We start from the raw sequence: 24,249 nt of genomic DNA on the forward strand, positions 1-24,249 counted from the left end.
GGGCACAGGGTCAAGACTGATTTGCATATGGCTGGGTCCAAACTGCAATGGCATGGTGAGCAAAAAAACGATGGATTTAAGCCCAGATCTCTGTACTGGGCTGAATGTATGACATTGCTCTGCATTCTGTCCATCAATAGTTCTTTTTGTATTATTGAAATGGCAATAAAGTTTGACCATTAAAAAAATTTCACATATGAATATATATGTTTGGGTGCAGAAGAGGGGTGTTGCGAAACTAATGGAGAAACTCTCAGGGCAAAGTAGGCTAGTGGCAAAATAAATCCCAAAAAGTCATGATACTACCAGGCTATGAAACCCCTATGTGAAGTTCCAGGTAGGGTGAATTAGTATAAAAAGGCCAAACATATTTTAAAGGATATGGTCAGTTTCAACATGGTTATTTGTGACTTGGATCTAGCAACGATTTGTGATAATGCACCCACAGTCCACTGTGATTATTTTATCTCTAATCCGATTGCCAGATTAATTTAAGAGATTTTTCAGACCTGGTCCAAGTTCCACCATGAATTGGCTAGTTTGCTGCATATTACTGATGCCAGGCATGTTTTACACTTGTTTTCATAATATGGCCAAGGGTTCTGAATCAGGCTTCTCTAAAAACATTGTTTCATTATGTTCATAATTGTTTCTCTCCAGTCATTTTTTGACTGAACTTTTTGAGCGAGTTTTTCGACTCCTTCCGACTCTTGGTGCACGTAGGGATGCCCGGTGTCAAGGCCTGCAGTTCCTGTTCCCGAATGATGTTGGTGAACGATCCGCACCGCTTTTGCCTGGAGCGCAACCATGACCCCCAAGTCGTGCTCCGACTGCCGGACCATGGCTCCGAAGTCTTTGCCGGAGCGGTCCCGAAAGCTTCTTGAGCACCGGCAGTCGGCTCCGTGCCGTTCGAGGTCCTGGTCGCGAGGGAGGTCAAGGGACCGGTCGCAGAGCCATCACCACTAGTCATCCAAGTCTTAGCACTCGGGTTCAGGTAAGTCGAAGCACAAGAAGACGTCTCCCCGTCGGACGGCTGACGCGACGAGGGATGCGGGCGGTGCCACTTTCGCGGCTCTACGTGCAGAGCCTGAAGGGTCGACTCAGAGTTTCCCTCCCTTTCCGGGACCCGGAGCGACCCCTGCCCAGCTTCGTCAGTTTTACGAAGCCATGCATGCCATCTTTGGGCAGCCCGACTCCCTTGGTGCGCCTTCGGGCCCCGCAGACTCTGTGGATGCCGTAGGCCTTCCCTGCCGGCGGCCCCGGCGCTGCAGGCCCCCCATGGTTCCAGGCCTGGATCTGGATTGGCGCCGGTCGACCTTGTGACACCTCCACCAGTGCCGACTACACAGGCACTGCATCCCCTACCGACGCCGACTGGGCCCCCAGCCAGTGTCGACCCCGGCTTCTAGCCCGATGTGGACACTGAGCTGGACCGGTGTCGGCCAACGCCGGATCTGGTGCCGATGGGTACTTTTACCCCTGTGTTCCACCCTGGCCATTTTCAGCCAACCTGGCAGCCAGAGGAGGGTGAGGAAGACAGGGCGGGGTCTGGGAACCCTTTGTCCGACCAGTTACAGGACTGCAGATAGAACCTGGGGGATGCCAGTGGTCTTGAGAAAACACAAGAGACACCTATATAAGGGCACCTTTTCATAAAATCCTCATTTGATGCATCCAGATGTTAATCTTATTTAGTGCAAAGTATACGTTGACACGTTTCGCATGTAAGAACAGAATTTGACCACCTTCTTCAGGACTTGGTAATATGTCCCATAACCATACATAAAAGCAGGTATCTGTATCAAAACATAATAAACCCACAGTTATGTTCCATCTTATCTCATATGGTCCTTACACGACAGGTTATTCATTTTTTTACCCCTTGCATATTTCCACGCCCCCAACTCTATGGCACTCCAAGGTAAATATTGGGGATCACCGCATGTACAATGTGCAATGGTCGGACAAAGAGAAGACATCATATCAATCTTCTATAATTGAGAGCACCCACTCTGACGACACAACGACAACAATGGAACACCTCCACTTCCAGATCCAGACCAACCCCAACACCACCCTCCGCTGCACCCTCGTCTACAGACCTCCTAGCCCCCGCCAGCCCTATACCGACGCCATTGTTGACTTCATTGCACCAAAGGCTCTCGCATCCACCGATTACATCCTACTTGGCGACCTCCGCTTTCACCTGGACAACCTCAATGCCCACAACACCGTATCCCTTCTGGAAAACCTCACCAACGTAGGACTCAAGCAGCTAGTCACCGCTACAACCCACACGGCAGGACATGCGCATGACCCTGTCTTCTCCGCCAGTGGAAACATCACCTACAGCCACACCAACAAACTCCTCTGGACCGACCATCACTGTGTGCACTTCATCTTCACGAAACCCACTGCACACTAACGCCCTCACCTCCCATCATCTCACCCTCGAGCCGTAGCTGGAACAAAGTCACTGAATAACTTCTCACCACCTCCATCAGCACTACTACACTGCCGACATCCACTAACGCTAATAGCGCAGCATGCAACCTCCACTGATGGATCTCCAACTGCTCTAACCCTCTGGCAACATTCAAGAAGGCACCAGGCAATCAACACTCCAAGAAAGCCAGCTCGTTCGCTCCCAACCTCCACGAGTCCAGACGCACCAGCAGACGACTAGAGAAGAAATGGAGGCACAACAAAGCCTCAGAAACCCACAGAACCTTCAAAGCCGCAATCACCGCACACCACCACCTCTTCAAAACCACAAAGAAAATGGCACTCCAGGACAGAATAAATGCCAGCACACACAACAGCAAAGAACTCTTCACCATCATTAAGGAGTTTGCCAGGCCCAAACGCGAGACCAAGGACGTCCCACCCTCCCAAGACCTCTGAAATTGTCTTGACGCCTATTTCCACCACAAGATCAGGCAGATCTACAACAGCTTAGACACCCTAGACCTTCCCACCAAGCCTGACAGTACCACACCCCACCCCGCCACACCCCAACAGATCCTGCTCAACTGGACCCCGCTCACCATAGACACACTCAAGACCATGAAGAGTATCCACCCCGGAGTCCCCTCAGACTCATGCCCGCACCACATCTTCTATAGAGCAGCCACCGCCCTTCGCCCCTGAGCTTTGCTGCACCATCAACTGCTCCATCGAGACCGCAACCTTCCCAGACTGGAAACATGCCAAGATCAACCCTCTGCTAAAGAAACCATCTGCCGACCAGACAGACCTCCCCTTCCCAGCCAAGGTAACCGAGAAGGCCATCGGCGCCCGGCTCTCAAATTTCATTGAAAGAAACCATATCCTGGACATCTCCCAATCTGGCTTCCAAAGTAACCACAGCACCGAGACTGCACTTTTCGCCGCCACCGACAACATCCGCGTCCCCCGAGAACGGAGCAAAGCCACAGCGCTCACCCTTCTGGACCTGTCGGCAGCCTTCAACATGGTCTCCCACCGCACCCTTATCACGAGACTCCATGACGCCGGCATCCACAACAATGCCCTGGACTGAATTCACTCCTTCCTCACCTGTCATACACAGATAGTCAGAATAACTCAGTTTGTCTCCGAAGCCACGGAGATCAGCTGGCGAAGTACCCCAGGGCTCCTCCCTGAGCCCCACCCTCTTCAAAGTCTACATGACTCCACATGCGGCTATTAGGACTTAACTTTGTCTCTTGTGCCGATGACACCAAAACAGTTGCCTCAAACTCAACTCGGACAATACAGAAGGACCCACCACCTCAGCTTTGGATGCCTCCTGGTTGCCCACCACCCCTCCACCCTCACGGACCACGAACGAAACCTTGGCATCATACTGGACTCCTCGCTCACAATGAACCGTCAGATCAACGCCGTCTCCTCATCATGCTTCCACATGATTTGCCTACTTCGAAAGACATTCAGATGTATCACACCCGAATCCAGAAAAACGGTCACCCACACACTCATCAGCAGCAGAGTCGACTATGGCAATGCACTCTACGCCGGCGTCACCCAGACACTCCTCAGGAACCCCAGAATGTTCAAAATGCCACAGCCAAGACTGGTCCTTGCCATCCCCCGCCGTAGTCACATCACCGAACACCTCTGAGAACTCCACTGGCTCCCAGTCAACAAATGAGTCACTTTCAGGTTCCTCACACATGCCTACACAGCCCTCCACAACGCAGGACCAACCTACCTGAACCACCACCTCCCATTCCACGTGCCCACTACACACCTTCGCTCCACCCAGCTTTCCCTGGCCACCGTTCCACAAGACTAGAACCGGAGGGAGATCCTTCTCCTACCTCGGCGCTAAGACCTAGAACACAGGCGCGGCCGCCCCATTAAAGTGCAGGAGCACCGTCCCCCGCCACCACCAGCAAATAAAAAGATAATAAAACGGGCTTTAAATCCGTTTTATTATAGTTTTATTTTATTCCCCTGGACTTGTACCGGGATTCTGATGAGTCTTGGGGCTGGTCCAGGGGATGCCACTGCTGGTGGGGGAGTGGTGGGTACTCCCTTCACTGTGCATGAGGTATTTGGCCTGCTGTTTTAGGCCGGCCAACCCGTCAAGCGCTGTGAAGCTCTCTCCAGCCCCAGCTACGGTACTGGGGCTAGAGAGAGCATGCACAGGCTCCCAGTCTGCCTGGGAGTGCAAGTTGCCAGCGCTCAGGCCAATCCTGACGCTGCTTTCATGCGGCGTCCGGCTTGGCCGTAGTGCGTTCTGGGAGCCTGTGCCCAGAATCAAGAAGACTGGAAAGCGGTGGGAAGGTACGTTTTTTCTTTCTTTTAAAACAAATTGTTGTCCCCTGACCCCCTTTCAATCCTCCCTCTTCCCCCCCTTCGGCCCACCCGCCACTTTGGCAGGAGATGGGCCGCAAGTGCTGGAACACCCTGCCTCTCCACCGCAGACAATCCCCATCTCTGACCCAATTAAGGAAGGACCTCAAGACCTGGCTCTTCGACTGAACCCCAGCGCACAGACGGATCAGCAGCCCCCCATGTCTAAGTTCCGTCCCCCCACACTTCCCAGCACCTTGAGACCCTCACAGGTGAGTAGCTGCGCTTTACAAACCCTGATTGATTGATTTCTGGTCTGGATGCCCTTCCTTCCATCATTAGTAGCACACTCCCTGCTTGTTCAGACCAACAATACAACAGCCATCCATTATCTGAACAAGCATGGAGGAACTTATTTCTGACCCCTACCTCTAGAACTTCAATCCATCTGTAGTTTGGTAATAACCAAGAATTTAACCATAACAGCTATTCACCTCCCAGGTGTTCAGAACGTGCAGGTGGATTCACTTAGCCAAGTTTTTCAAGAAAATCAAGACTGGTTTATAAATGACAAAGACTTGCAAGAAATCTTCAAAAGTGGGGCTATCGGCAAGTAGATTTGTTTTTTAGACGTAAACAACAAACATTTCCAAGACTGCGCATCCAGGTTCTCCCAACCAGAGTTGAAAGGGAATGCCCTTTTAAAAGACTGGTCAGGAAAATTTCTGTACACTTTCCCCCAATTCGTCTTATATCGACAGTGCTCATCAAATTCTACAAGTCCAAAACCAGAATGACAATGATAGCACCAGAATAGAATGGTCAGTTGTGATTCACAGATGTTCACCTTTCAGAACGACCACACTAGAGATTGCCGTGCATACAGGATCTCCTTTATAAGTTCGGAAGACAGATTCTGCACACCAAACTTCCATCACTGAGCTTGACCGCTTGGCTCTTGAATTCCTGTCATATGGCCATCTAGGTCTTCCACAAGAGAGCATGAACAGTCTAAGAAGAGCTAAGCGTACGTCACAAGAAATTCATATGCCTTTAAGTGGAAGAGATTTTGCATTTGATGCATCCAGAACAACCACAATCCTTCCTGACTGTCAGGAAGATGCCCAAATACCATATCTCCTTCATCTAGCAAGGTCTGGCTTACAGTTTTCTTTTATTAAAGTTCACCTTGCATCTATAACTGCCTATTGGAAAGGTCTTAAAAAGGTTTTCCCCCAGTTAAGTCAATTCCTCATCCTTGGGAACTTAACATCATTGTTTCTAAATGAATAGGGCCCTTTGATCCTGTACACAAAGCCACAACATCTTACATGGAAAGCAGCTTTCCTAGTTAAAACCTCTGTGCGTAGAGTTAGGGAGATTTAGGTTCTATGTGCCTCTGAACCATTTACGGTATTCCATAGTGAGTCGTTTTGAGAACATATCCCAGTTTTCTCCCTAAGGTGGTTTCGGATTTCAACATTAGCCAGTCTATTTCCTTACCTACTTTATTCTCTAATCCTTCAACACCAGCAGAAAAGTCCTTGCATTCTCTTGACGTTAAGAGTCCTGAAATTGTATTTATACAAAACTAAGGATATAAGACGGTCAGACTGTCTTTTGATCAGCTATGGTCCAACTCATACTGGTTTGCCTTCTTCTAAGCAATCAATTTCTAAATGAATTGTATCATTCATTATTCTTTCATACCATATAGCAAAGAAACCCGTTCCTGGTATGCCTAAAGCACATTCTAATCAGGGAAAGGTTGCTACCATACCTCTTCTTTAAATTATTCCAATTTCAGAGTTATGTTGGCATGGACTTGGCCCTCTCGTTGTCTAAATCGGACTGAAAAGATGGACCACCGGTCCATCTTTTCAGTCTGAATCGGAAAACGCCGGTCCATCTTTTCAGTCCAAATTAGACAACGAGAGTGCCATGTCCATGCCAATTCATTTAGCATTGTGACTGCTGATTCCTGGAATATCCTCAGGCTGTCCGTACTGGAATCAATTGTCTAGATGGAATCACACATGGAGAACAAACACATTGCTTGCACTGAATAAGGACCTTATCTGAATAATTGTATTTGGGCTCTATCCAAGAATTGGACGAGTCCTGCACCTTCATTGGCTATCTATATGCTTTGCCGCCAGTCCTGATGAAGACCCTCTGTGATGTTTTTACAATAACACATACATCCTGGGTCAAAATGTCGATGTACAGCCATTTCACGTCTTGAGTCACTCCCCCTATCTAATACAATTGTAAAACTAATATAGGGTGGGACTTGAACCACATTGAAATCTGAAAAAGACGCAACACCATGATTTCTGTGAAGCCTTTTATGTTGTTGTGAAATGTGATTCATGTTGGACATGTCTGTCACGATTTGTCACAAAAATGTTTTGTGTAAAAACGTCTTCTCAATGTTAATTGTTAAAAATGTGATTGTATAGCAGCCATATTTATGACAAAAAGTTCACATAATATATGTATGTTGGTATAAGTATATTGTGTGGTGTATCTTTGATTTATTTTGTTTGATAAAATTTAATATGAATTACTATTGTTACAAAGCAATTGTGAAACTCAATAGAACCAGTTGTAGTATGCATTATTGTACAGGATTGGCAGATACTCTTTCTAATTTTTCCTGGAATATGCTTAGAAATAGTTTGTGCTCCGCCTTGGAGTCGTGCAGTGCACATACAACTGCTAGTATTTCAAAGGCCTCATTGAAACTAGCACCCCTCTTTGTTTGCCAGTTCCAACCAGGAGGCCCAAGAGAAAGTACCTGAGAGCCCTTCGATCGAAGAATGTATTGGAACACTAGATGAATGAGTCCTTATTGCTGAACACCATCCAGACGTCATCTCCGTGACCATATCCTTCGAGCTGGCAAGTGCCTTAGGGACACTTAAGGTTAGAGGGTCTTGACATCAAGCCTTTGGTTGGAGCCTTCCGCTTCCTTATCAAAAGCTTGCTCTCCACCACTAGCACTGGACTCAGATATCTGATGCATGGATCCTTTCGTATTGAAAACTGGATGTATTCTTTTCTGCTTCCACAGCCTTCTCCATCGAGGCCGTGACTTCTCCAACTGCATCCTCGCAATTTCTGAAGGCGGTGGTGGTGCCTCCTTTGAGGAGCATTTGAGTTAGTCCCGCCTCCAAAAACAAGCAGAGACAAACGTACAGTCCACCCACCAAAGCATGTTATCCCTCACAGTTTTTTCACTCTCTTCCTATTATTGTGCCCTCTTCTTCTGAACATCATCATGCTCAACATCCCTCCAGCCCTTCCTCCTATCACTATTAACCCTGTTTGCAAGAGGAAGCGCTTTTAGGTTTTTCTCCCAACATTCCTAATACAAGTAAATATCCACTATAAAATAGTACATCATTTGGTTATTCAATAGCACCTGAACATTTGCCTTAAAGGCTCTTTATCCTCTGTACAGCGTCTCCCCAACTGCCTTGCCTGCATAAACTTAGTTGATCTGACATAGTTACAATCTGAATACCATAGGGCAACGACTTCTAAACAGATTGTGAAAGAACAAGACCATTGCAAACCTTGAGGCTTGGAAATAGGCTGGGTCTATACTGTCCTCCGACCCGAACAATGCAAGCCCTTGCACTTCCAGCACCTCAATATTGGCTCATCTACAGTGCCCCCATGTGCTATCAACTGTCTTGAACAGTCTACTTTTCCCCCCCATGCCAGTCTGTCACACTCCATCATTATCATCAAACGATTTTTGATCTTGCATCGCCTTCAAAAGAAATGAGAAATCCGTGCTGAACTGCTCCTCTTGAACAACCACGACACTCCAACCTCGCTCAGCTATTCTTTCTCACTTAACCACAAAATTTCTCTGAACTCTTTTTAATTATTTAATCTCATAATGTTCCTTGCAATCGACCTGATCCATTTAGCCCACAAACCATTGAACCTTTAGCTCTCAGCTTAGGTTGTTCTCGGTCTATAACTTCTTTAATTAATCATTCCCTCACACATAGCATCTACCCATATACTTCAAATCTCAGGTGGTTTAATGTCTTCTGATCCTTCTTGCACTATCCACCCACAGTCCAAACCCACTTTTATTTCCAAATTCTGAACAGTTTGGTTTTCAACTCTCCTGCTATACCTATGCTCAAACAACCCATTCAGGCCTTTCCAGTTAGCCTTCCATGTAATTTAATTACCAGAAATTACATATTAACGCACAGCCACGTGTATCACCTCTGCACTCTGTAATCGCTTTTCATCCATCCTCCTACTTCTACATTGAGCCACTGTCTTAGATACCGTTGATCATCCCACTCACTGTCCCCTTGCAACTCACTTGGCTTTACAGGCCTAACATGCAAAGTGCTCTTCTCCTTCTTGTGTCCTATCCTACTTAGTTGTGTCAGATTCCAAGTTATCCACGCCCATATCACTTCCAGTTGGCATCCTTCAAAGCTCTTGCATTGGACTTTTTCTCTCCTCTCAATATACCACCTTCCTAATGGATATTATTTATTTATATGGATTCTCAAACAATCTTAAAGCTGATGACACCTTTATATTTGTTTTCATTCCCTTCTTTCTAACCCCTCTTTCAGTCAACTGTATCTGACACAGGTTGACGTTATGGTGTAAAGTAAAGTAATGTTTATTATTTAGTTAGTTAAAACCATAACAATTTAAAACAAGTAGCAAAAGCACAATATTACGATAAGCAGTTAAAAGCAGAAATTTAAGTATAAAATCATTTTGTTTCTTGAAAGTTCAATGCAGAAAGTTAGACCTCATCTGTCCAGCTTCCGACCCTTTTAGCAAAGCTTTTTAAAGGCTTTAAGAAATTTGATCAATCTGCCATGCAGTGGGGGGGTCTGAGGGGCTTAGGCACGCCATTATTGCGGCTCTGCAGGATCTAATACCTCTTTCGTTGAAACTTGTCTTTAGAAAGATTACACGTTCAACCCGCAGTTTTTTACATGTGCAAATTATATGGATAAAGTCTTCTTTGTGATAATTGCACAGCCGGCACGATTTAGGGCCTGTGTGCAGCCAAGCTGGCTGCTCAGCCTGGGATGGTAGTGTTCCAAAACGCAGTGCCATAAGTTGTTTTTTTACGTTAATTGAGTACGTTTCGCATAAATAAGCCGCCGGTGCAAGGGACTTATAGTGGTTTATCACCATCCAGGCGTGGGACCTTGCTCTTAGGATATTTTTGTCCAGTAGCAGTGAATGGGTTTTTGATGCTTTATTTACAACTTGTTTAAACGATTAGTACGGCAAGTTTTTGTTCCATATTTCCGTCGTACATGTGGCCGAAAGGGATTTGCAAAGGTATTGATTGAAAGGAGAAGATTTGTCTTGGTTTAGTTCAGTCCAGATGGCCTCATTGATTTTTGATGTAGCAGCGTTTAGCTTAAAGCGGTACCAGGTTTTCACCGTCGTGTACATTCTGCCAACTTCTTCATTTGTAAGGCCGAATTCCAGCCGAACCTGGGCTGGGGAAGCTGACCTTGGAATCTGGAATACTTTTTTGTAGATGGAAGCTATTAGTTGGTTTAGGAGCTCTCCATCCTCGCCATGGAAGGCCGCGCTGGCATATGTTAAAGTTGGCAGGGTTTTTGCCTTCATTACGGCGAGCAAAGGTTTATAGGAGGGGCCCTTCAGCTTTTTAGCTAATAAGCTGAAAGCAAATGTTAGTGCACTTGATCTCTGAGACATATATTTTTTATGCTCCGTAAGATTTCTTGAGTTGTCAATATAAAGGCCTAAGTATTTGTATTTTTTTACCTCCTCGAGTTGGATTCCGTTAAGCCAGATTGTCTGTTTTCTTAACTGTTTTTTTCCAATCACCATAGTTTTTGTTTTGGATGTGTTTATTTCAAGTTTGTTTTCTGAAATGTAAACTGACATTTCATTCAGGCATCTTTGCAGGCCAATCTTTGTTTGGCTCATTAGTACCACGTCATCCGCGTATGAGAGATGAGAAAGTCTCAGTTCGCCAAGCTTTGGTGGATGGGAATTGGTACAGTCCAGCCTTTGAGAGAGGTCAGATAAGAACAAATTAAAAAGATGGGGGGGCCAGAACACACCCTTGTTTTAAGCCTCTGGTGGTTGTCCGCTTCCTTGAGAGTCTGGACCCATCACCTATCTTAATCCTTAGCCAGGTGTTTGAATAGAATAACTGTATGCCTTTTAAAAGCCTTTCAGGGATACCCCAGGCTCGCAGCTTTTTCCACAGAAGATGGCTATCAACACTGTCGAAGGCTGCTTTTAGGTCTATAAAGCAGAGGTAAAGTTGCAGTTTCCTCTGCTTACACTTGTTTGTAATTAGCGAAAGACCTAAAATGTTCGTCGTCGTTCCAAGGCCTTGTCTAAAGCCCGTCTGTTTTTCCAGAATTAGGTTAAGGTCGTCAGACCATGCCTTAAGCTCTTCTAGTACCAGGGAGGCATAATATTTGGCCTCTACATCCAGCAGGGCTATCAATCTGTAGTGCGCCGGATTAGATCTGTCTCCTCCTTTGAATAAAGGTGTCAGGATCGATACTTGTCAGTTTACTGGTGTGATGTTTAGTTTCTCTTTTTCTTGATTTAAGTTGGAAAGGTGTTTGCCCCAAAACGGAATATCATATTTGAAGATTGCTTGGGGGATTCCGTTGGGGCCTGGTGCACCGTCGTTTTTGGCTTTCTTAATTATACGTCTAACTCCTTCAATCTAAGGGGACAAGTTACTTATGGCTGGAATCGGGGAGACATTTTCCTCCATTGGGTTTGTGACCACGTTCGATTGTTCTTTCTGTTTTGAAGTTGCGGCGTCTTCTGAGCTGGTGCTTTCCAAGAACCCAGTGGGCTTTACATGAACTGCCCCTTGATCATAGATGTTTCCCATGATTGGTTCTAGCAAGGGAGCTTCCCAGAACCTCCTGGATAGAAATTCCACCCACTCAGGTTCTTGTATGTTTGAGGATAACACTGTAACCGGTCGGTTCAGGTTGTTTATGATGGTCCAAAACTGCTTTGAGTTGGATTTCTTTGAGCTACAGAGGAGGTCGGCCCAGAATTTGTCGTTGCTCTTACTTTTTTCTTCCCAGAGATCTTTTTTATAACATTTCCTGAGCTGTCTTACACTGTCCCATGCTGCTGTGTCAGGAGTTGTTCTTTTTAGCATCCTTATGCATTTTTTTAGTTTACGTTTCAGGGAACGCAGACCTAATGTTATTGTTTTTTCCCGGGCTTTGGGCTGCTTTTGTCCTGACTGCATTAATGTTTTTAGCTCAGCTGTGAAGCTTTCCCATGCTTGTATTTTGTCCTGGGCTCCAATTTTGCTAGTAATTAACAAGTTTTTTATTTTTAACTGCAATATTTCAATTGTGTCGTTTGACCATTTTAGACGTTTTAGGTCCACCGTGTGTATGTTACCATCAATAGTTGTATTTACCTGGTGTTTGGTAATTTTTGACCTTAACTGTATCCGCTGATATGAATGGTCACTCCTGGTTGTGAACTCTATCGAAAAGTGCGATAGGGATTGTATCCGCGATACTGAGATTGCTGTGTAGTCCAGTCTTGACCTTGTCTTCCCCCCATGGAATGTAAACTTAGGGGGGAAGTCGTCTAGAGTTCTACCATTCAATACTCTTAGCCCAAGAAACTCTAAGGCATTAACCAACCCTTGTCCTATGTGGTCCACTTTTGGCCTCATTGGCTGGTATTGATGTGGGACGGACCAATATATGTTGTCTGCTGATGTAGATTCGTCCTCGTCCGGAGTATAAATTAGGTTTGAATTAAAGTCCCCTGTGAGTATCAAGTCCCACAAGGGAAAGGTACTCCGGATGTTGGTAATGATTCCAATTAGTTTGTTATGGGCCAATTTTTTCCTGGCCGAAGGATGTGTGTATGTGTTCATCAAGAGGACGATTTTTGATCTATTAGCAGGCCCTAATGTCAATTTGATCAACTGAATATTTGATCCTTCTGAATCCATTTGTTCACTTTCAATCTTTAACTCTGAAGAGATAAAGACTGCCAAGCCCCCTTTTGGTCGACCGAAGGTTTTGGTTTTGGTTGCTGGAACTGTATAGTGGATGTAGTTTGCCAGTGGGAGAGCTTCTAGAGCCCAGGTTTCCTGCAAAGCTAATATATCATAATTTTCCCATTTTTTTGGGAGTTCTCCGTTCTCCAGCCATTTTTTTGCCCCCACGATATTCCACGAGAGCACCTGTATGTTACTTGTGTCTTGAGTTGGTAGATTATTTTCCGTTGGTCAGAGGCTTGTTTTCGAAGTTGGTACTCCTGGCAACCATCCCCAGTTGTCCTTAGTCCCGTCCATTCCGTTTACCCGGTCATTTTGTGGCCCCTCTTTCTGTGTTGTAGAGAGGTTGCCGCCAATTGCCCCTTTGAGTAATGTTTGAATGTTAGGTGTGTTATCGTTTCGCCTTTGAGCTTTTCCTTTACTACGGTTGAGAATGTTGTTTAGGGGGCCAGGATAACGGGGGGTCGCTGGTTTTAGCAATTTAATTCCCCAAGCTTCAAATTGCACCTTAGAATCCATGATGTGCTGCGCGTCTTCTTCTGTCAGCCAGGTGGTCAGTGTTTGCTCCTTAGTCTTTTGGTGTTCCATTCCTATGAATTCTACTGCCAGTAGATTCGCTCATGTTAAGTATTTTAATGCCGGAATGTTTGATGTTAGCTGCAATATGTTCCCTCTATTCAATATATCATGGGGCCCTTTTGAATCGTATTCTGGGATTAGCAATAATTGCGGTTCTGTTGATGCATTGCAGTGGCCTGCCTGGGGCATTGAGTGTTCTTCCTTATTTCCGAGTGTAATTTGCTCTAAGTCACCTGTAATTTCGACTTTTATGTTGACCCGGTGGGATTTGAGATCCATCGCAGACTGATCGACCAGAGGGTCGTCCACCCGGCGTCCTGCGCTCAAGGTAGTTTCTACTTCTTGTGCCGTACTCCTTAAGATTGAGTCGGCTTCTTGTTTCGATTGTGGTCTCTTTTGGTTTTCCACCAATCCGTTGGTTCCCCCTAGACTAAGCATTTCGGACTTTGGGATGTCAGTTTTCTGGGCAACTTTCGTGCTGTCACCGTACTTTTGGTTCCCCATGTTTGGAGTATCTTGATTATCAGGAAGTTTCCATGTTTCTCTTCGTCCATCTGCACGATCTCTATTGGTGTCATGATCCGATTCTGATTTGTATTGTCCTTGATTATTTGCAACTTTGTTTCCACTGCATTTTTCTTCAGGGCAATTTTGAGCAGTCAGGTTACTAGTCGTAGCTTGTTGTTCGCCGAGACTTCTTGCGTCTTCAATGATGGTTTCCATTCCTTTCCCTTTTTTTTTGTTTTTTGAGCACTTGTTCTTCGTTGTTTGTTGGGTTCCGGTAAAGTCTCCAACTCGGGTCACCTCTTTATTTAGGCCTTGTTTATTATCTCCCTTTCCTTCTACTTGTTTTTCAATTGCTGCAGAATCTAAGCAAATAACACTATCGGTGAGATCATCTGTTGAACTAACCGAGGCTGTTGTTGTATAACCAAACTCTGGTAAGCAAAACATTGGATAGATCTTTGTTGTATGCTGCTCTAAAGGCAGAGACAGTTTATTCCGTGCTTTCCTGTCGTGTTTTTTTTGTTTGCGTGATGTTTTTCGATCTTTGTTGCTTGATCTGTCCTGATTGTCTGTTTGTTTGTCTGTTTTTATGACGTTGTGATAATCTGGGCTTGAAAGATCTTGATTGTTTTCTGTTTTAATTTTTGTCAATTCCTTTTCTTTTGTTATGCCCTTCACGCCCAAGGAGGATTTATTGATTTGAATTATCTGATCTAGGAGTGTTGGTAACAAGCTTAGTTTGTCTATTATTGGGCTGCATGCGCACTGGACGGAGTATTTTGCCTGGGCTCTGGAAATAAGATTGTTCATACTCTCCAGTTCGGTATTGATCCCTGCTATTTGTGTTGCTATAATGTTCATCAGGTCTATTTGGATATCCATCTTCTCATTTTGCATGTTAAACGCTGTTATTGTTGTCTGTAATGTATTCAATAAAGATTTAGATGTCTCCGAAAAAAAACTATGGTTCCTGGCTGTTTCTCCTTGTTGCAACTGTGATTTAAAATTTTTGGTCTTCTTTGGGTCTTGTTCTTGATTAAGCTGGTGGGTTTTCTCATCAATCTCCCTACTAAAGCTATTGTTGGTATACCTTTGATAGCTTTTTTTTCCCCAGAGTGGATTCCTGTGGCGTTGTATTGTTTTGGGAATTAGCATGATGCTTTCCGCCCGCTTGAGCAGGCATTTCGGACACAGTTATTTGCATGATGTCTTTGTGTGGTGGTGACATTGTTACAATTTGACAGATATTGTCAATACCTTCTTGATCGTCTTGGTCCAGCTGGTGAACCTGAGCGGCTATGTGAAGCCTGGTTGGTCTAACGTTGTTTATTACGGACTTCGGGGTGGACGATGACAGGTCCCCTTGGGTTGTTTTGAGTATTGTTGTTGGCGAGTAGGATTTTTCACTGAGACTTAGCGCCCTTTGGTCGGAGATTGTTAAGCCTACTGTCTGATTCAGGCGGTCCGTGGGGTTAGTTAGTTCTTTGTTGTATTCAGTGATATTGTATATAGTGCCTTCATTATTTGTCCTGCATGCCTGTGCTGTGTCAGAGCTCCGGCTTAAATCCTCTTTAAGTGCCGTTCCTATGCTGGCACCATTCATCCACTCCTCCCTTTCTGACGCTGACAGAACAATCTTTTCCTCTTCCAGGCTTGGTTTTTGTAGAAGCCACTGTTTGATGGTACGGGCTGAATTTTGTCCCGCTTCCTTTTGTGGCTTATTTTTTCCATTCCAAGGCAAAGAAAGTGTCTGAGGAGCTAGAGGGGTCATAAGGCCTGGGATCTCCGCTGTGGTTGAGTAAACGGCTGCACCAGGATCTTTCAGCAATAGCAGTCTGGCGCCTTCCTTAGTGTTTCTAAACATTGTAGCAATCTGTGATAATAGAGGGCTTTTTTGCTTAGTGACACAGCTTTCTGCTTCTGTTTTTGCGCCTTGTTTTTTCTTTTTCTTATTCTGACTGTCGCTCTTGGTTTTCTGAGTGGGGGTCTGTCTGACTCTCCCCGATCTCATCTCCCTGAGTTGTCTGCCCTCGTCGGTCTTGCTACTTTCCACCAGGTAGAGCCAAGTACGCAGGCTTCCTTTATCTTCTTGCCTTATGCCCCCTTATGACACCCTTTTGCCCTTTCCTTTGCCCACAACTATGGCTTTCCCGGCCTATGAAGACAAAGCGGGGTCACGCAGGGTTAGCACCCCCCCCCTGCTCGTGGAGGCTCGTTCGCGGTCTCTTTCTGCCGTTTCAATGTTTTTTTTTCCCAAAAATAGCAGATTAAAACTAGACAGCTTATAAAGTCATATAGAAAGTCCTCTAATGCCTAACTCCTAATTGGTGTGCCCTAAATTCTCGAAGTAGCGGATATTGTCAGTTTATCAGTTCTATTGGATTTATCAGGCCACTGCGATTTTTTTTTTACAGTTTTTTCTTGCAGTTTTTCTATACTTTTCCTTGCTTTTCTGTGACTCCTGTTGACTGCAAGGGCGGAATGCAGTAAGGTGGGGCACAGGTGATGAACTTCGGACTGTGTCTCTGAGGCTGGCCAAAACTCGCCAAGGATGTGAGTGAGTGAGGCGAGGGTGAAAGGGGCAGTCTGGGAACCTGTACCCCACAGCTGCTGACGGGGTGGACCGTCGGCGGTGGGTGGAGCTCACGGGGGGTGGGGGGGGGGGAGACTGGCTGTGAGCGGAGCACACAGGGGGGGGGCCGCGGATCAATCAGACCTAGTCGGACTGCCTATCGGTCAACCCCCGGGCTCTTACTTCGCGGCCGCCTCTATCGGCAGCCACGCTCACGTCTCTCACCCCCTCCGCGCCTTGTGTCTTGCTCCGGTGCCGGTAACGATACCGGTGCCGAATTGCCGGGACGCACAGCCTCACCTTCCTCCTTTCACCAGGCACATGGGCGGACGGCGCAGAGCGTTCAAACTGGCTGTGGGGGCCCTGAGGGGGCCCTGGATCGCAGGAAGCAAAGCCCGCAAAATCCTCTGCCTCTGCCTTTGCCTTTGCTTCGCCTCTCCTCGCCTCTCCTCGCTCCTCCTTCAACATGTGACGTGACGTTGACGTTCGGGAGATCAGTGGACTTTATGGTTTTTCATGTTAAACTCCTCTGGCGCAAACGCCCGTACTTTCCGTCCTCTACAAAGCCAATCTCTCTGACTCTAGCCACTTTCCTCCTCATACCTTCATTTTTTGCTTCTCCTGTCAGAATCCTTGTGCTTTTTTTCAGGCTATTTAGAAAAATGGAAACCTTTGGAATTACGACGCCACCACAAGGTGATACCAAATATTGAGCTCATACACCATTAAATACAGGTAAACCCCTCTTCACCCCAATGGTACTGAGCAGACTAGACAACTACAATAATCTATTTGTGGCCTTTAACAATATTAATTCAGCCCACAAGTGTCCACTGCAATAATACCCTTTGGCTCAATAGGAAGGTCAGTTGGAAGATCTAGTGTTAATAAGGGCCAGCAGCTCTCACTGTCTGTAGTGGTGGAACAGCAACAACCTAGTGCAGGGCAGGCCTTTCCTAGATCCGATTCTGCGAGTCACCATTACCATGGACGTCTATGACTATACAGGCGGTCTGGGCCTCTCATTCTCAGGGATGGCACATCAACGGCTGACTGCACCCTTCGCAGGAGTGCCTGGACATCGTACATGAATCCCACAGGCCTACCACACGTCTGCCTTAAGGCAAAATAGAAGAAATGTTTCTACTATAACATCTATTAATACCTGGACCACATTGTTTACAATCTAGTCTAGGGCATTATCGGTTTCCTTCATCTGCAAAAATCTGGCCTTGCATACACTACTATAAGCCTTCATTTAGCAGCCATAGTTGCTTACATGCAATTTGATTACTCGTTCCTCTTTCACATCCCTGTAATTAAGGCCTTCATAGCAGCTGTCTCATCCTCCCAGTAGCACCAAACACAGAATTGTTTGAAATAGACTAATTCATTACTATTTGTTTATACTGTTTAAGCCCTCAAACCTTAACCAGGAGAAATGCTGCCATGACTGCCCCATGAAACTATCCAGGAGCTGCAAGATTAGAGGCTTCATTAAAGAGGGTATATCATTACAATTTCAAAGATGCCCAACATGATGCAACAACCTGCTCCTATTAGGAATTACAGTTTATTAAATGTAATGAGGAATACCAAGTGTTGTTCTATACCAGGGGTAGGCCTGACAGTAGAGAAAAACTGTTTTAGGAGTTTTTCATTACAGTACATGTAAAATGTAAAAGTACATGTCCAGTCTTTTAATTACTCAGCACCCTGGCCTATGGCTACCGAGGCCTTAGGTGTGACTTGTATATAATTAAAAGAGAGGTTAAGGCTTGGCAAGGGGATTTAAGTGCCAAGACAACATGCTTTAAAGTGCTACTTAAGTGGGTTGCTCAATAAGTGCTGTAGGCCCACTGGTAGCATTTAATTTACTGGTCATGGGTATATGGTATACCACTCTACAAAGGACTTCTAGGTAAACTAAATATGCCAATTACGTGTATGCCAAACAAACCATGTTTAGGGGAGTGAGCACAAGCACTTTAGCACTGGTTAACAGTGGTAAAGTGCACAAAGTCCAAAGGCCAACAAAAATGAATGTCAGCAAGAATTGGAGGTCAAGTAGTCAAAGTGTTTGGGGGAAGAACACCCTAAGGCTGCCAGGTCTAACAACCCCTTTTGTCTTCCTTGTCCCGGATCAAGTACATGCTTACATGGGTTTTCTTTCCCCAGGGATTGCCATCGATGTCCATAGTTACTGATGCTTGCTGTATGGCCCGGCGGTCTCTCGTTGGACATCTCTGGTCTCATTGTATTTGATCATTGAACAAATCCAATTGCAACATTTGTCTGCTCTAATTGAGGGTAGGCCATCCTAGTCTGTTCTTGTCTACACACAGTAGTACAACCATGTATCACTTGAAGAAATGTCTAGGACAATGATTGAAGCTCAAACTGTCTAACATTGGCTCATTACGTGGAATCTATAAATAACAGCAGGCCATCTCTCGGGTGATCATTAGTAAGGCAGAACCTGACACCGCTGCCAAGTTGGTAGCTCTCCCAGTGTGGAGTCTCATTTTTTGTTATTGTTCTAATATGTTTTGCTAAGCCTGGTAAGTTACTACTTTTTGTTACATTTGTGTAGATGGTTGTGAATATTTCAGTGATTGTCAGAACACTTAATATCCCACTGTTGGAAGGTTTAAAGATACATACATAGGTTAGAACACCTCTGAATTTCTCAACTGTAAGAAGCTAGTTAAAGGGCCTCAGACCTTTTCGTAGTGTTTCTAAGCACTCTATTAGGAAAGGTGGAGAGAGACTTTGCCCAAAAGAGAGTAGGTCTCTTGTTTTTCCATCTTATCTCCAACGATGTCCCACAAGTATTTCAGATGTCCATGTAAATATGTTGCAGGTGTAAGTATCCTGCTGATAGAATTGTTCTTTCTCTTGTTTCTCTTCTCTTGGCTCTTCCATTACACTGGAAGACCTAATATGTTTTATTGTGATCAATATAATAATGGTGTCATAATGGAGAAAACGCTCTTAATTTCGAACACCAGTTATCTATTGTTTGTCATTACATTCATATACAATCCACCTACATTCCAGATAAAGAATTAATTGTAAACAGTGATTCTGGCCTTACTACTTTATTCTCTAGATTCTCCTTCATTTATTAGATTCTCAAACAATCTTGACAGTTTAACTGCTACTGTGATACATGTTGGGATTGTAGTGTCTTAAATTGAAAGTGCATTTTTCTTTTTGCTTAAGGTCATGTGCATATAGAAATATTTTTTTCATTTTTCTCCTTAAAATTAAAAAATTAAAAAACTCAGCAACACTTTTCCATGCAATTGGTATCCTAATTAGATTTCCATTTTTTTAATGTATTGTGGGGACTGTTCAATGGAAAGTAAAATTACTCCACTTGGTTGAGCATCGGCATTAAGAAATTGTCAGTATGTGTTTCATTACTAAAGGTTTCACCTAGACCATACTATATTTTTTTAAACCTTTATTCATCATTTTACAGACAGCAGTTAAGATTAGCAAGGTCAACAATGTGTCGCACTGAGATAACTATGGCAGAACAGTCGTACACACTCCGGATACATGAGCACTAAGATAGTACAGTACATCACAGTACAATCAATGTGAACATTGAACAGAGTATAACATCCAACCAACATGATGCACCCAGTATGCTCCTAGTCCTCTTCATCAGACAAAGACGATTTACTGTTGGCCGCACTATCTCCCCCTGCAAACAGGCTAACCATTTTCCTGTGTAAGTTCACCATATATGTGCCAGAAATACATGTGAACCCCAACTGGGCTAGTATCCCAAACCCCCAAAAAATCTGCATCGGCCAAGCTATATGTCACTATTGGTACTGCTTATGCTTGTGGCATCCCAGGCCATACTAAATTTGAAATGATTGAGATTGTTCTTTGTAGTGCGTATGAAGGCAACTCTAAGTAGTTTATTTCAAAATATCTTATATGTATCTGTAAATGAGCTATATTAATTTTCCTTAACTGTATCCTCACTGACTTCGAAGAGATCTTCCAGATTATTTTAAATACAGTGAAAGATTCCAAGGCAGAACAGTTACTGCTCTCCATTTTGCAACACCTCCTACTCATCCGAAACGACTATGAAGCCAGGTATGTCTGACCAACATGAAAATAAACTTTGAATGCTGATGCAGTTTCAGTGAATCCTGTGTTGTCTGAATTCTGCTTAGTGATGCTGCTTAAAAGTTCCCTTCATTGTTACCTGTTGAGATGGTGCCCTCTTTGGTGAGCTGCTTCTATCAGTCCTCTATATTTGTATGTTTGTGGCATGTGTTGGCCGTAGATACATGTGCTTAGCATACTCCTGCCATCTAATGTTGAGCCCGAATGTTTGCATCTTGATTTTCTTCTAAGAAGTCTTTCGAGTCACAAGGTATGGTCACTCCTCCTATAGTCTGTATTGCACTTGGTCATCGACTCCTTTGTTAGATTGGTTTTCTTTGCCATTGGGTTTGGACGTATATCTTGGAGTCTTGGGAACAAAGTTTCGACAACTTCCACGTGGCCTTTTCAGCGCCCCAATTTATAACCCTTTGACTGATAACATTCAGAAGACAACCAGCAACTGGCTTTCATTACGTTTCTTTTTGCTTTCCCAGGCTGAGTCTTACGTCTTTTTCCAACGTCAATGCCATCTTCTTCCACTCTATCCGCACAGTGATAGAAAAGACTCCCTTCAGCCTCTGCCCCAAGTGTCATGCTAAATATTCCAGGCAGGCTATGCACTCTGTCTGCAACCTCTGCCTGTCTCCAGAACACAATGAAGCGCTGTGTGAAGCTTGCGTGGCTTGCTGGTCAGATAAGACTCTTTGCCAACAGAGAGAGCGCCACTGGGCCCATACCACCATACAAGCACATCGGACCGAGAAGGGGCCCGATATCTTCGGGGACCAACCACTTGACCTCCAAACATGAGAGGAAATCGAAGGGGAAGCAGAAGCCCAGGACTTGCCTGTGGACATCCCCATCCTACTTGCCAGCAGCGGGAAAGGGTCTGATTCCGAGCATGAACCAACAATCTCGAAGGGGCATGTGAGTACACCGGCGAAAGCCTCACACAGAGGAATTCCCATTGGCTCACGGAACTCTACTGCCCTCAGGCCATGGAGGTCTCTGACATAAGTCAAAGGAGCTGACTTCTGTCCCTCTGCCTAAATCGGCACAAAAAGGCATTGAAAAACCAAAGGCAACGACCTTCTTGAAGTGGAAGCAAGCCCCGTTGCCGGCGTAAAAAATGCCCACCTTGATGCCAGAGAAGCCTATTACGCCCCCAGGTGCCGAAAAAACGACAGCTTCCAACTCGAAAACTCACTCAGCATCAAAGGCATCTGATAGAGACTACTAGCCGCAGATTCCTTAACGTAGAATTATCCCCAGGCGTGAGACTGAATCCTGAAATTTCTTTGCCACAGCATCTCTGCACGCCGGGGGCGGCACCACGTGACTCCGTCCCGACGTCCGTGGACGTGACGTCCGCGAGGTCACATAAGTCCCACCCCGGCGCGCTGACGTCAGTTTCCTTCTTTTCCACGTGCAACGCGGATCCGGAGTGAGTTCCCTTGACCTGTATTCAGGCCTTCTTTTAACGCCTTTGCATTGGGAACAGTGTGCAATGCCTTCGGGTTTCAAGACGTGTGCTTCGTGTACGCGTCAGATGTCGGCGAAGGACCCTCCCCCTATTTGTATGTGGTGTATGGGCAAGCACCGTGATTCTACGGACTGCGACGCTTGTCGGCATCTCAAGTCGAAGACCCGGCGGGAGCACCGGATGAAATTGCTTTCGGCACAGCGTCCGTCCCCTACCTCGGTAGGGTCCCGTCGCTTGCCCGCCGGTCAGTCCTGCAGCTTGCCATCGAGGCCCTGTCCTCGATCTGCAGAGGGCACCGGTTCCTCTCGGGATGTGCGCCCTCGCCCGTCGCCACCCTATCCGCCGTCTCCTGGCATTGGGGTGACAAGGGTAAAAATGAAGGTCTATGCTACGCCTCTGCAGACTTCTTTGGGCCTCCCTCCTTTTCCCGAGACGTCCGGCGGATCACTCGCCATGCGCGGGGACTTCCGTGGACTCGCCGGCGGCATCGCCCCCTGCGCCGAGTTCGGCTTCAGGTTTCGGAGGTTTGGTGTCGTCTGGGTGGGGCCCTACGGGGTTCCCCTCTTCGACCCACGGCATCCCTGCTTCGCCGCAAAACCCCGCAGGGTTCCTTGTGGTGTTGCCGGAGGTCGCCTGGACTCATGGTTCGTCCCAGAGTCCCCCTCGATCCTCTGGGCAGGCGGCTGTCTTACTGGAGGCCGAGCAGACTCCTTTCCGGCGCCGACAGCCTTCCTCCCCGGCCGCACTGCGGGTGGAGGCTGGGACCCGGGGCGCCTCCCCGAGTCCCTCTCGGTCCTCTGCGGAGGCAGCTGCCTCGTCGGAGGTCAAGCCGGTGCCTTTTCGACGCCATTCATTAGCTGCTTCGGCTCCGACCCCGCCCCTTTCTCCTATGAGGCACGTGGTGGTGGAGGTCGACTCTGCACCCCTGGTGGACACTTCGGCGCCGATCAAGGACACACCGGTGCCCATGGCGGACCCCACGGCGCCGTCCCGACGTCGGATCGTTGACTCTTCTCCGGATGTCCCTTCCTCTCCGGAGGTTTGTCATCTCCTTGTCTCCTCTTACCCGGAGACAGGACGCCGCATCGTTGCCTTTTCCCCTGCGACTTTCAGGGCGAGTTCTACGCCGTCTCCGCGGCCCCCGGACCCGCTCTCCCGCACCTCGCTGTTGATTGCCCCACAGGCTTCTCCGCCTTCTCCGGAGACCCCTCAGGCCCCTCACTCGTCCATGGGTTTTCCATCTTACAGGGGATGGCTGGTTCCTCCTCCAGCTGGGCTCGGGGACGGGCGGCTTAGTTTGCAGTCTTCGACCACAGAAGAGTTGCTCTGTCCCCCACGACGCCCCACGGAGGAGAGTGTAGCCTTTGTCCGGGCCATTTCCACGGCCACTGGCATTTTACAAATGGGCAACCCGGTCGCTCCACTCCCTACGGACCATTTGTTGGAGGTTCTCCACCAGGGCTCTGGTGGAGGGGAGCTGCTGCTTCCATTTGAAGCTTTGCTCCACAAATCTCTTTTGGGGGCTTGGGGGCGTCCTGCTACGGGTGATCCGGTGCCTCAGATACTCCTCCACCGTCCTGCCCCGCACGATCCAACGATCCAGTCTGCCTTTTTTCCCACCCATCTGCCCAGGGCCCTGTCCTGCAGACTGCTTTTCCTTCCTTGCCTTCAGTGTTGCTCCCTCCATCACGGGAGGCCCGGTGGTTGGACTCCTGGGGGAGTATAATTTTTGCTTCCACTAGTGCTGCTCTGCGCGCGCTCAACACACTTTGTGTGTTGGCCAGGGCTACCGCTGACCTATGGGATTCCGCGGAGTCCCTTCTGTCTCGTACCTCCCATGAAGGTGTCGTCGCTGATCTGCGGCACCATGTGCTGGATGGTCGGAAGTTAGCTGCATTTATTCTCCGTTCGGTCTTGAATGTTTCTGATTCTCTTGCCCGCGCTATGGCGAGTTCTGTGGCCCTCCGCCGCCATGCTTGGTTGCGGGATAGTGTCTTTCCGGAGAATATTCGGGAGCGTCTTGTTGACCTGCCTTTTGATGGGATTCTTTTATTTAACACCCACGCGGACTCCGCCATTCAAAGACTCCTTTCGGGGCTCCGTCCTCCTCCCCCTCCGTAA

General features: G+C 46.6%; 1 protein-coding gene across 1 annotated transcript in view; it reads left to right on the forward strand.

The window, feature by feature from the left end:
• DIAPH1 (diaphanous related formin 1) overlaps window positions 1-24,249 on the forward strand; it is an 867,093-nt gene that overhangs the window by 374,509 nt on the left and 468,335 nt on the right. The window contains exon 12 of the mRNA XM_085617784.1: window positions 20,514-20,630. Coding sequence (XP_085473910.1) covers window positions 20,514-20,630 — 117 coding nt within the window. The remainder of the gene's footprint in view (window positions 1-20,513; window positions 20,631-24,249) is intronic.

This window comes from Triturus cristatus, chromosome 7 (genome assembly GCF_964204655.1).
Source record: "Triturus cristatus chromosome 7, aTriCri1.1, whole genome shotgun sequence".
Taxonomy (NCBI): domain Eukaryota; kingdom Metazoa; phylum Chordata; class Amphibia; order Caudata; family Salamandridae; genus Triturus; species Triturus cristatus.